The 13,002-nt window shown below is 35.9% G+C and overlaps 2 protein-coding genes across 2 annotated transcripts; one reads left to right on the top strand and one right to left on the bottom strand.

The window, feature by feature from the left end:
- The first annotated feature begins 2,739 nt into the window (after positions 1 to 2,739).
- Positions 2,740 to 7,513, top strand: LOC114736516 (probable magnesium transporter NIPA8). The gene is made up of 14 exons (XM_028924364.1): positions 2,740 to 2,983; positions 3,552 to 3,869; positions 4,654 to 4,732; positions 4,830 to 4,891; positions 5,078 to 5,163; positions 5,266 to 5,339; positions 5,524 to 5,626; positions 5,704 to 5,832; positions 5,923 to 6,022; positions 6,137 to 6,256; positions 6,351 to 6,441; positions 6,518 to 6,584; positions 6,867 to 6,963; positions 7,037 to 7,513. Exons 2-14 carry the CDS (start codon positions 3,777 to 3,779, stop codon positions 7,211 to 7,213), a joined length of 1,278 nt encoding a protein of 425 aa, XP_028780197.1. The 5' UTR covers positions 2,740 to 2,983; positions 3,552 to 3,776; the 3' UTR covers positions 7,214 to 7,513.
- Positions 7,514 to 11,404: 3,891 nt separating this feature from the next.
- Positions 11,405 to 12,189, bottom strand: LOC114736515 (uncharacterized). The gene has a single exon (XM_028924363.1). The coding sequence runs from the start codon at positions 12,168 to 12,170 to the stop codon at positions 11,535 to 11,537; it is 636 nt and encodes a 211-aa protein (XP_028780196.1). The 5' UTR covers positions 12,171 to 12,189; the 3' UTR covers positions 11,405 to 11,534.
- Between the last annotated feature and the right edge of the window lie 813 nt (positions 12,190 to 13,002).

Below are 13,002 nucleotides of genomic sequence, written 5' to 3'. Positions count from 1 at the left end.
TTTTCCTCTTGAATGTTACTACTTTTAAATTACATTTTGCTTCTTTGTTGCATATCACTTATTTCAAAAAATATATGAACCCGTCAAGGTAACGACAATAATATTATAATGAACGAATTAAGCAATTGCTTACACATTTCTTTGGGTAGTATAAGCCATTATGTTCTTCAAGAATTGGTTTAGACGTCACCTCTAAGATACTCCTAATGATATTCTTTAGGAATTTTTTTTTTTTCCCCAATTGCGCCATTCATCCTACATGTTCTTATTGGTAATTTATTTTGCATAAATTATGATCTCACGACACCGCTGGTGATCTGCATACCCAATTTTGCAGTTAAGCTTAGGATCCATGTGACCAGAACCGGCTTATGTTTTCTGGGACTTGATCCAGTTTAAACACCTCAAGATTTCCCTATGGTGGTCCGCTACTTGCTCACAGCATATACAATGAATTATTAGAAAACTGAAAACACATGCTAGAAACTAGGGCGAGCTTCCAATATTCGCTTGTGGTCTTAGATTTCTTAAAAAGATTTCCATGGCTCCGCTGTGGGAAGAAAATCATGCTCTGTAACATCTACTTCAGTGGAATTAGGAATTTCAGCAGATATATGAAGGGTTCACATCTCCCCATTATAAAAAGACAAATGTTATATAAGTAAATGAGTATAATTAATTGGACGCATTACATAAGATACAGTGTAACTTTGAGACTGCGTGGGCGAGTGGAGCTGCATGGTCACTTTTCTCCTACATATGCATGTGTTGTCTCTTATTCTTGAAGTGTTTTCATTTTTGGAAACAGCCTGCAAGTTCATATGTTAGGACAGATCCTTCCTTGGTTGCATGTTATTTTGTCTAATAATATGGAATTTTTACTGTGGCTGTCAAGTTCCTTTGTTTTATTTGCGTCTTTTTGGTCTTTTGTTATTGTTTTTGACTTTGGAGGCTGAACGTCTAATAGCTTAATTCTTTGGCAGAGTGGTGTTAATGGTCCTCTAGTTCTTAAGGGATTTATGAACAATTTTTTTGACCCCATGTCTTCACTTCTAACTGTTACTTACTATCCTTTGGACATACTGATCGAGCATGTGAATAAGATTGGGAATTTGTTTATCCCCAGTTCGGGCCTGAACTGCTGAGTGATCTTTTCTTTTCTCTGTTTTTTTTTTATTGGTTGAAAAAATCATAGTTTGCGTGATCCCAGAAGTAATTTTCGTATTGTATTTGTGTTGAAGCCTGAAAGATCCTTTGCTCTATCAGCAGATTAGTATTCTTTGCGACAATGGCTATGTATATCAACAAATCAGTGAAACGCAATGTATCAATTACATAAAACTCTTCCTTCCTTCAATATTTTTTACATGATTGATTTGATCTTTGCCATTTTTCCTTCAATTAGATTCCCAGGTCTTGCTGAAGTATACGACGGGAATGGGACGCAATTAAGAACATTATTAAGATAAGGATTGCCTTGTCAACGCCATTCATTTTCCCCCAGTGACTTGCAAGTCTGCAGTTTTCAACCTGCAGAACGTAGCTCACTCTGCCACAGCGAAATTCTAATCCCACGAACTTGACAAGAAGAATATACACATGTAAATGTAATGCCCTGGCATGCAACTCTGGGTTAATGGAAAAGATGGTGGTAAAATGTTTATTAAAGTTTCGTGAGAATCTTTCTGTTCCGTCTATTGTGTCTTTTGGAGCCCTCCCTTTTCATTGTTCCTCTCTGGGTAAGAAAATGCCACCGACAATATGAGATCCCCAGGCCATGTGTCTCGCGGGCTAAAAGGTCAATTTTTCATAGGGGTTTGGGTTCTTTCTTTCGTAACTATCCATAATTTTGCCCTCGCGTTGTTGTTCAGCTCTTCCCAAACCCGAGACACATCTGTGCAGGAAAAGAGGAAGTCATATTCTTCTTTCTTAATTTCGAATCAATATCTCGAAGAGTAATCTTGATTCTGACATGACACGTGTCGCGAATCGGCTTGTGTCACCATCTGTGTTCGCCTTTACTTCAAGATCGTAAGCTTTTCCCTGGAATTGTATATGGATGCATTTGGGGGTCACGTTTTCCTAATTCGCTGAATGCCTACTTCAACGTCGCCATTATTTGTTAATTGACGAAGTTTCTCACTTCCTCGCGTATTCCTCGCCGTTCCGATGGCATATCCCTGTTCAATTTGCCAAGAGCATTCGTCATCACTGCTCTGAATTCAAAGCTGATCAGCTTCATACCGCCCTATCTAGAACGTGTTTGGATGAAATAAGAAGTAAATATATTGAGGAGATTATTTGGATTTGCAAAATAATACTTTTTATGATATCCAAATGCCTTTTAAAACTATTTTGAAAGGGAACCTAATGACGGTGTACCGTTTTTCTGAAAAATAAATTATCGTAAAGCATAATTAATCAACTCAACTTCATCTTTGATTCTAATATAAGCATGGGCGTTGATGTGGACATCTGTTGCCTAATTTTAATTATCCCTCCGTAATTAAACACGAAAATTTATGGGCGCTACCGCGAATGATGACGTGATTATTCAACAAGAAATCAACGGTGGAGACATTGCTTCACAAAAATGTGACGGTATCCGAGGTGTACTGGATCATATGCGGGCAGTTGTAGGAGTACCGGTCGCTCAAGTCCTACGCTTTTGCCTGCTTATTTCTGTGGTATTGACCCGACAGCTTATTTCTATGTCTGTCTTTGGCGCTCCGGCCACATCTTCCTTGTATTTGGGGCATTGCTTTAGGCGCCTCGATCCGGACCAAGAAAAGTCGCGCCCCTATTTTATCGTGAAAAGTCTAATGCTGTTTTTTGTTTTTAACTTCATTTAAAATATTTTGCATTCACACGTCTCCCGTGGTCTGTCATTCTGTTGAAGCCAAGCATCGATCCCACCAGTTCAAGTTGCTGGGTGTTCTGAGTTTCGGTTGAAGAGGGAAAAGCTCGTTTTCTTCTTTGGGAGGTAAATTAGCTTCTTTTCAAGCTTTTTATGGCTCCTCATCATTCGTAAGAGTCATCATCTTCGATTTTTTTTTAAAAAAATCTTTCTCAGTCCTCTTTTGAATGGTTAGGTTTCTTTTGCCGACGCATTTAGTTGGATCTTTTGGGGTCAACATTCTTGTAAAATCTCCAGATCTGGATTCTGGGGGAAAGCATGTTGGTCTGCAGCTACCTCTTTTTCTATTGCTTTTAGGTTTTGCTGTTTTGACATTGACGCCTCTACAAATTCTTAAAGATCAATTAGTAGTAGTCCTGTATTGTTTCTCACCCAATTCAAGTTCCCCCTGCATTTAGTACAGCGAGAGTCACTGTGCAATTTAGTCTTCACTTTCCCTAGGATCGGACGAATTCTGCTGGTGTTCTCACTTGTAATTAGTTAACCCTTGCTACTTTTCATTTTCATTTCCTTTTTTTGTAAGTCTATTAATTTTACTTATAGGTTTCTCTCTTTAATTCCCATCTGAAATAACTTTTACCACCTATCAATTATTAAGGGTGAGTTTAATTAAATCATTTGATTTATCCTGTAGGTGACAGGAGGCTGCCTCTCTTCTGAATTCTAACTTCCTTTGCATCAAGTTATGTTCGCATGCTATCCTCCTTGGCGCATACAAGAAAGGCTATTTCTCATCTCATTAGCTAATGACTGACAATTGAGAACTACTATTTCGCACGCGAGCCTACTTGGAACTACTATTGACTGATTATACACCATCTTCACATTCCTACTGCATGCAAATTCTCCTTCACGATCCATGGGGGAGTGGATCGTTGGAGCGTTCATCAACCTTATCGGAAGCATTGCTATAAACTTCGGGACAAATCTCCTTAAGTTAGGCCATAATGAGGTGGGGCAAATCTTTTCTTCTGGTTAGAACTTTTTGTGACGTGCCTTCTTAATCTCCATTTTCATTTTGTAATGAAGTCCAATGATGACTTCAGATTTTAGCTGCCCAAAATGGGGACAAATTTAGTTAATATGGGTTTTCTGACTATTTAATCTTGGTCACGGACTTTTGTAGGGTACAGTCAGTTTGATTTTTAGGAATAAGTAACATTTTGGTATCCCTCTGCCATTGCCTTCAATGAAATGAGTGATTGCCATAAACATTCAAGTGGTAATTTTTTATTTAGAGCAGAAAGTGAGGAGGAATGGGAAAAAGCAAAAGAAAGGTGGAAGAAAATCAAAGTAAAAATGAAATGAAGGAAAGGAGGGGGGAAAAAAAAAACATATGTGAAGTTAATGGGTCTAATTTAAAATGTCATACAATTAGAAAATACATGTATGAGCTTATTAAACTTTGTGGGTCCAGTGGGTTCAAAATTTCAAGAGATATTGAGGCTTGTTATCAATAACTATGCTATGTACATGCATTTAGCAAAATCTAAGGTAGTTGTGCACCCTCCCTCCAACGTGGTTCTGCCATTGATTGAAAGGGTTACCTTTTTATGTCGTTCCATCTGATTCTGTTTGTTTCATATCTGATTAGTGTCATGATATGAATATTTGAATTTTGTTTTTATGATGTAGCCTGGGATATCTGTGGCAACAATCACAATATTTAAGAAAAAACTGTTCTAACAATAATGAAATCACTGGGAGGAATTAAGATGACGGGCTTTTTACTGCAGAGAGAAAGACATTCTGCAATTGGAAGTGATGGAAAGCTGACCCCAAAGCCTATTATATACTTCCAGTCATGGAGAGTTGGTATGGTTTTAATTGCATTTATTTATGGCCTTTGCTCTTTATACCTCTGTTGGCTGGTTGCTGGCTTCTGATTTGCATTCATAATCTTGATATGCAGGAATTGTATTTTTCTTTCTTGGGAATTGCCTTAATTTCATTTCCTTTGGGTATGCTGCTCAGGTATGATTTGTGTACTGTTTGATGGGATTTCAAGCTCAACATATGAAGTGGTTTTATTTTTCTCATAAAACATAACTTTCTTTTTGGGGGCGGGTGAGTTGGTACATGTCACATATTCGTTTTTTAATTGGCTGGGCACATTCCATGTGCTTCTGATTTCTTTTTCTTGTTCTGCTTGTCGTGCAGTCACTACTTGCAGCCCTGGGGTCTGTTCAATTTGTATCAAATATTGCATTCGCCTATTTTGTCTTGAACAAAATGGTGACTGTCAAGTAAGTTAAATCAAATTTAGATTCCTGTCTCGTGCTTCCTTTTTATCACTCTTCATTCTGGTTATGTGAATTCTAGTGGCTTAATTTTTGTCATTTAAACAGGGTACTGGTCGCCACAGCATTCATTGTTCTTGGAAACACCTTTCTAGTTGCTTTTGGCAATCACCAATCTCCTGGTATATTAGCTGGACATGTTTCCCTCCTGTTCTTTACATTTGAATTTTTCAGTTCTCAACGCTTTTTGATTGATGAGATTCCATCCCTAGTAAACTCATTGGTGCTTATTTGATAAGTTAAATATTCATTTAAAGATATGTTAATGGATGTAAGCTGATGTATAATAAATGGCTTGCGTTTCAGTTTATACACCAGAGCAGTTGGCAGAGAAATACTCCAATATTCCATTGCTTCTTTACCTTCTAGTTTTGATTATAGTTGTTGCTGTGCATCACTACATCTACAGGTGATTACAGAAATCTGACCTGTTGTTACTTCAATAAAAAATTAGCTTCCTATGCTATTAACATATGGAATATGTAGGAGAGGAGAACTTCTGCTTGCTGCATCAGGACAAGACCTTAGCCCCTATTGGCTCATGCTGCTGCCATTTTCCTATGCTGTAGTTTCTGGTGCTGTAGGTTCTTGCTCGGTGTTGTTTGCAAAATCCCTGTAAATCAGCTTCTCCAGCATCTTAATTTGCTATATGATTCTACAACTGTACTGATCTCTAATGCAAAATTCTTTTTTGACATTTGGCAGTTCAAACCTTCTACGACTGGCCATGTCTGGTGGTTATCAGTTGCATGGCTGGTTCACGTATTCCATGCTGCTTTTATTTCTTAGTACAGCCGGATTCTGGGTAAAGCTCTGATGTGTATTCTCCACTATCTGCAGATGTTATTATGAGAGAAACTTTTGTATTTGATTTTGATCGACTTGTTGTGAAGCTTATCCAGTCTATCATTATGTGCAGATGGCAAGGCTGAATGAAGGGCTGTCACTGTTTGATGCAATTCTTATTGTTCCCATGCTTCAGATTGTTTGGACTTTCTTCTCTATCTGTACAGGGTTTATATATTTTCAAGAATATCAGGTACATTCTAATTTATTTTATTTTTTATTTTTTTGACAAGTGTTTTCAGATCACTAATTTGGGTGTCATGCAAATCTTATCTCCCTGAAAACAGGTATTTGATGCATTGAGGACGACAATGTTTGTTCTTGGAATGATTTGTGTGTTCATTGGCATTTCATTGTTGGCACCTGATGAGCCAAAAGGTTTTGTAATTATAATGGTTAATGTTTTTTCTTAGATGCTGGTGGAAAATATGTAGCTTATTCTGAAAATTTTCAGGTCATGAAACTAAAGATAGTTCTTTGGATACCATGGCGCCTTCTGGTATTTCATCAGAGATGAACAGGTACAATGCATGCTCTAACGAGAATTTTGAACCTATGGAAACTTTGAAGTTTGAAGCCCTAGCCCCCCACACCCCCCCCCCAAAAAAAAAGTAGGATAGAGATTTCTGGGCAGGCCATACTGAATGAATCAATCCCTAGCACATGGTTATGCTATGAAGTTGTTTCTGTGGCATAAATGTTACGTCTGTCGAGGCTACATTCAGAAGAAACTTTTTAAACATTACATTGGTCGATGTTTGGTATAATATAACTAAAGTTCATACCCTGTTGATCTGTTGCAGACTGGTGGTCTCATCCGAAGAAGCACAGAACAAAGACACTAGAACACACATAAAAGGATTGTTATTAAAGGCGACAGATGTGTTAGTGAAGGCAAAGGTATATACTCATAATTTGGTCTATTATTCTTGTGTAATGGCCTTGTGAATTGAGATCTGAAATGTGACTGCAGAATGCATGTGCATTGTCTCTGGGTTTTGGGGAGGATACCATTCATGCATCTTCCGTTCTTGTGATGCCGATGATGTCATCCAAGTTGACTGGATTTAGAGGGAATGGGCTTGAGCGGTCTAAGATCTTTTCCATGAGGAATTCTGGTTGGGGAAAGATCCCCTGGATGAAGATGTGAGCAAAATACTCGAAACTAGTCCAATTCTCCCAGAGAGCCCCTGATAGTGGTAGCTATATATACAGCCTGCAAGCTCTTAACCACGCCTTTTTTTTTTTGACTTATTCTTTACCAAGTGATTGCTGGCCATGATATACAGAACTATCAGCATTCAGTTATTAGATATGTTAGGGAAATGATGTAATCTCCCACAAAAGATGAAAAAAGAATAGTGTAAATCGTTGCTTGCATAAAAGGAAAAATTTAAGCAAAAAATATTGATCAGAATTTGCCAATTTGGAGGATGAAGTTTGATGGTTGACAAAAGAACTTGCCCAAAACAATTTATATAATTATTAACTAAGAATTTTAAAGCCAAAAATTTATGAACATATTTTGGGGGTTCATGAAGAGAATCCTAAAATTATCATTTTCTAATTTAAGCATTTAAGAGTTAGAAATGACAAAGAAAGAAGTGGTATTTAATATGATGTTTTACAAATATAGTTAAATGAGTAAAATGTTTTTATATCAGATTTGTAAAGAGAAATTATCAAATTTGTTATTGTCAAAACATTTATTATCATTTGTTATTTAGCATTTATTATTATTAGTTCATAATTTGTTAATAAATAATTTGTCATTTTTTGTCATTTACTATTTACAATTTGTTAATAAATTGTTTGATATAAGGATATTTTAATCATTGAACTATATTTGTAAAATATCAAATCACACATCTTGGGGTTTTAAAGTGTTAGGTGACTTATTTGAAATATTATGGGTTTGTTTGGTTTCCTGTTTTAAAAACAATTTTTTGTTTTTAAAAACAAAAACCAAAAAACTTGTTTAGTAATTTGTTTTTAGTTAATTATTTTAAAAAACAAAAATAAGTAATATGTTTTTAAAAACCAAAAAACCAAAACAACTTTTAAATGTTTTCTTGTTTTGTTTTGTTTTTTATTTTTTGTTTTGAAAAGTTTTAAAAAATATTCTTCTCTTGTCACTATTATCCACCACTTATTATTAGTAATGATAACTATCACCTACTAAGTATGGTTTTCTATAATTTTTTTTAAAACATGATTTTTTTTAAAATTATTATCCAAACAAATTCTTTTGTTTTTTGTTTTCTAAACTTGTTCTAAAAAAAATTTTATAAAAAAAAAAAAAAAGAAACAAAAACAAACAGGTCCTATATTTTTCAGTTTTTTTATTTGTCATTTTTTCTTTGAAGGGAGAATATTGGATTTTCTAGACCACCTCTGTATTTCTTCTTCATTAAACGAGGTTTTAAACCCCGCTGTCCCCTGCATGCAAGAAAAAGCCTCTTTTTATCGTCTCTGTTTCGTACTTCTACACGCTTCGACAGTTCTTTAAAATTTATTTTATATTTTTATATGAATCTGATAGTTATGGAGCATAAGTTGTGAGGTATCGAAGAGTTACTGCAGTTGGCAAAATAAAAGTTATTACGAAGGAATTCATGCGACGTAAATCGAGGGATTAAACTGCGTCCCACCAAATTTAATTTCCGCTTTCCTTTTTAGGGGGAAAAAACGACTATTCACACTCCGTGCTGCAACCTATAGGAGCTAATCATAATTCATAATCATGAGTTAAAAAGAAATGAACCCATCAGCAATAAGCAGCGAGAGAATACGTCATTATCTAAATTCCAGTCAAGCAAATGGAAAGAATCTTTCCTCCCACATGAAAGGCCAGGTTAACCTTTCTGATTTATTCATTCAATGTAACATTTAAAAACACACATTTAATTTATTTGCAAGTACTCGTAACAGTTTTTTTTTTTAAAAAAGAGCGAGTTATCATTTCTGGGTATCTGCATTATAAAACCTCTTTGCTAAATTACCTACGGTGTTATGGGGCTCTCTGAGTATTTGGAGTTTCATTACTCCCTGGTCCTTAATATAAGATCTATTTAATTAATTTGATTAGATTAAAAAAGTTAGATAAATTAGTTAATTATAAAAATTATGACATATTTTTCTTAAAACACCATAATCATCTTCCTTAATATTTTCCCTCTATTTTCTATTTGATTATGGTTGAGAGAATATTTATAAAGATAATTTATGAAAAATTGATAAATATGATACTCCTCCGATGTTTAATATAAAACCCATTTAACTAATTTGATTAAATTAAAGAAGTTAGGTAATTAGTTAATTATAAGAAAAGTGACACATTTTTTCTCTAAAACATCATAATCATCTTTCTTAATACCCCTCTCTCTCTTCTACTTGATTATAGTTGAGGGAGTATTTATAGGGATAATTTAAAGAAAACTGATAAATATGAGAAATGGATCTTATATTTAGGACTAAAATTAACTCAAAAATTAGGTCATATATTAAGGACCGGAGGAGTAAATAGGTTTTATATTTAAAATCAAAATCAACTCAACATTTAGGTCCTATATTAAATACTGGAAGAGTATTTTCATGCATTACGGAGCCTTAATTCTCAATAATTAATAAGGAATTTGATATTTCGTGACGCGGATTCAAATTCTGAAATGTCCAATCGTATCAAGCGTGAAAGGGAATTTAATAGTTTGATAAGGCTATTGATGGGAGAACATCTGATTAAATAAACATGGATCAGCTAATAACGGTTGGGATACAGCTCAAATTAAGCTACAACATTCGTACAGCTCTAACTAGTTGAAGGGGAAGCAGAGTGGAATCCATGTTTTAAGGGCATGAATGCTTGTTTATATCGGAAAACAAAACTCGGCCAATATAATTATTTTATTTAATCATTTAGTTTTAGGGTTTAATCTTCCTTTGCTAGCTAAAAGATACGAGAAACGATCAAGTTCTTTCTGAATTCTTTAAATACTCCTCCGGTCATAAATATAAGACCCTTATACATATTAATATAAGGGCCTTATATTTAGCATCATAGGAGTATAATGTAAAATCAAAATGGCAAAGCTGCTAAACATAAATAAGCAAAAATAACTGAAAAACAAATATTCTGCACGTTGATTGCCCAAGGTGTGGGTTTAACCCTAATTTCGACCTGACCCAACTGATAGGAATTTTCGAAAAAATGTTATTTTAGTTGAAGTTTTAAACTTGAGTCGTTGCAAGAACATAATCCTCGAGTAACTTATGAAAATAAGCTTTTTCTAACACACCTCTCGTATGTTTAGTTTAAATTCTCAAAACAATTCTCTCTGGCTCCTAACAACTTTCGTCATGTTTAGCCTAGTCAATTAAAATCACTTCCTTTTAATCTAAAAAAACTGAGGCTTAATCTATTATATATATATATATATATAATTTGCATAGTTTTTCCTTTTGATTTGAATCCAACAAATGTTGTCACGGGATGGATTAGTGCGGATTAAGGAACGGTCACGCCCAGTGTTCCCTTCAGAGTATATTAATGCTTTTGACAGCCCAGCCATGGAAATTCTTGTCCTCTTCATGTGCGCTGTAATCTTCTTCTTCTTCTTCTTCTTCTTCTTTGTGGGGCCGAGTAATCCTAATTAGTTCTTAGCAGGACCAAAACTATTACATTCCATATGAAAAATGCAAGCTTGCTTTCACACTCTTCATTATATTTAGAGTTATTAGACTTTCCTGATACACCGTGTTTCAATTTATTTATCTGTTTCTTTTATCGTTTCGATCTCTTTCGTTCCAATAGGACATGGCTCACTTCTAATGTCTGTTCTTGTACATTGTTCCGGAGGTCTGTACGATATTTCAGAATGGTTTGCATGGGATTTCCACTCTAATTCCGGCCAAAAAAAAATGTCGCATGACACATCTATTATCACTATTTGGATCTGAACTGGAATTAGAGTGGAGAATTGAGACGTTAAATATGTTTGATAGCCAAGATACCCAGTTCACTCATACTATTACAGATCACTCAATGCCCATTTGAACTTAGAGGAGAGTTACAGAGAACATATGCGGTAGCTGGTGTGAAAATAAATCAAATGCAAGACAAAGCTGTCAAAGACATAATGGAAGTTCAAAATTTGGGTATTGCTCGGTCGGCGTCGCTCAAAAGCATTAACCAAAAGCAGAAGCAAATCATATTCCAAAAGGCCTTGCCCACCACACCAACAATGATGGAACCCTCAAACCCAAAAAAAAAAAACAAAAACAAAAAGGGGGAGAAAAAAAAGATCCCACACAACTTCAAATATTCAAAACATCAGAGAGACCATACATAAAATGTATTTTATTTGAACGATATGAAATATTGAATGAATGCTCCAGAGACTATACAGGTATGAATACACAGAGGAAAAAACCATGAAGATACAAGATTTCAGAGTATACACGTCTCAGAAATTCTATATATCCTGTGTATACATGTCTGGGTATTCTAGTAACTGGGTACGGCTCTGCATCCTGAGCTGTTCGTAGAACCTTGTAATGAAATCCTCGGCCTGGTCATCAACCAGACCATTCCCAGGCTCCTCAAGCTCATCAACAGAAGAAAAATTGGATATCCTCACAGAAAATGGCGACAAAAGAGGGCTCCTTCTGTCACCTGCAGCAAAATCTGAAGGATCGAACCTAAGATTGAAGCTGTATTCTGGGGTTTTGGGCATCAAAACCGTGGCCTTAGGTGGCTCTAGGTCAGGCTCTTCATCGATGACCTGAGGATGGTTGATGCAAGGGAAGTTGAAATGGTGTTTCCGTTTGTGAAGGTAGAGAAAAGCAGGATTGGGACTGTTACTGCAAGAGAATTCATACTCCTGCATGCCAAATCCACCACGTGTCATGCTCTTGGAATGATGATGATGGTGATGGTGGGATGACATGAGATTGCTCAGAGATTTTCTGAGCAGTTTTCCCTTCTTCATCATCACATTCATGTCCATTATCAGCTTCCTCTTCGATATCAGACCCTTCCTCATCATCAAGAAGCTGATCCTCAACACATTCCAAAGTCTTTTCGCTGCGGTTGCAGAATGCAGCTCCATTTTCACACTCTTGGGAATTAAACAATACTAGGATTTACAAAAATGTCTCTGTGCGCGTATAAATATAAACTCTAGATTCAACAGAACAAGAAAACAGAGAGATGAGTGAAGGTTGGGTTAAAGAAGGCAGAGGGTTTTCTTGTTTCTGCGAGGAATCCCGCAGAAGAAAAGAAAACCCGACGTGAGATATGGAATGACGAGTGGGGTGGGTTATATATAGGAGGCAAGCGACGAGCCTCGAGGAATTTCGTGGCTTTTTCTTTCTGAATTTAATTATTTAATCAATGAAGTGCGTAACAAGGCTCATGAAGAAGGAGGGTATTGTAGTGAACAACGGGCCCCATCAGCAGCCGCTCCACTCTGCATTCTGAAGGGAACGTATTAGATATAATGGGGATCTGCATTTTTGAATGTTGAGAATAGTTGTTGTGGTGTTGAATTTAAATACAGCTAGACACAGAGTGTGATGTTTAAGAATACTAAATTAATTATAATATTAAGAAAGAGGTTGGGGGTATGGTAGTGTTGTTGGTCGGATGAGGCGGTGAAAAAAGAAAAAGGGGATGGAAGGGCTCAATTATGATGTGTGAGAAACAAAGACAATGAGGATAGGCCTTGCGTGTCGTATTCAGTTTCTGAGGAAAATGTTATTATTAGAAAAGGAAGCTTCTGTTCAGTGCGGCCGTTGGAGTGTGTATGGGACAAATAGGCAATGGTATAAATTAAGTACACAGGATATACAATGTCCCCTTACATCCCCTGCTTTTGGATTAAAGATTGGAAGCTTGTTATATAAATGGATTCTTTAATTTGCCTTTAGATGTGGGAATCT

The sequence above is a fragment of the Neltuma alba genome, unplaced genomic scaffold (genome assembly GCF_004799145.2).
Source record: "Neltuma alba isolate B1F8T4 unplaced genomic scaffold, ASM479914v2 tig00013342_pilon, whole genome shotgun sequence".
Taxonomy (NCBI): Eukaryota; Viridiplantae; Streptophyta; class Magnoliopsida; order Fabales; family Fabaceae; genus Neltuma; species Neltuma alba.
Note: the sequence above shows the minus strand (reverse complement) of the source record. Positions and strands in the feature narration are given on the sequence as shown.

Bases quoted from the DNA above. Each gene is read 5' to 3' on its own strand.
- LOC114736516 (XM_028924364.1), top strand. From the start codon at position 3,777: ATGGGGGAGTGGATCGTTGGAGCGTTCATCAACCTTATCGGAAGCATT. The intron at 5,627-5,703 runs GTGATTACAGAA...TGGAATATGTAG, and splicing joins GTGCATCACTACATCTACAG to GAGAGGAGAACTTCTGCTTG. The intron at 6,023-6,136 runs GTAAAGCTCTGA...CATTATGTGCAG, and splicing joins TTAGTACAGCCGGATTCTGG to ATGGCAAGGCTGAATGAAGG.
- LOC114736515 (XM_028924363.1), bottom strand. From the start codon at position 12,170: ATGGAGCTGCATTCTGCAACCGCAGCGAAAAGACTTTGGAATGTGTTG.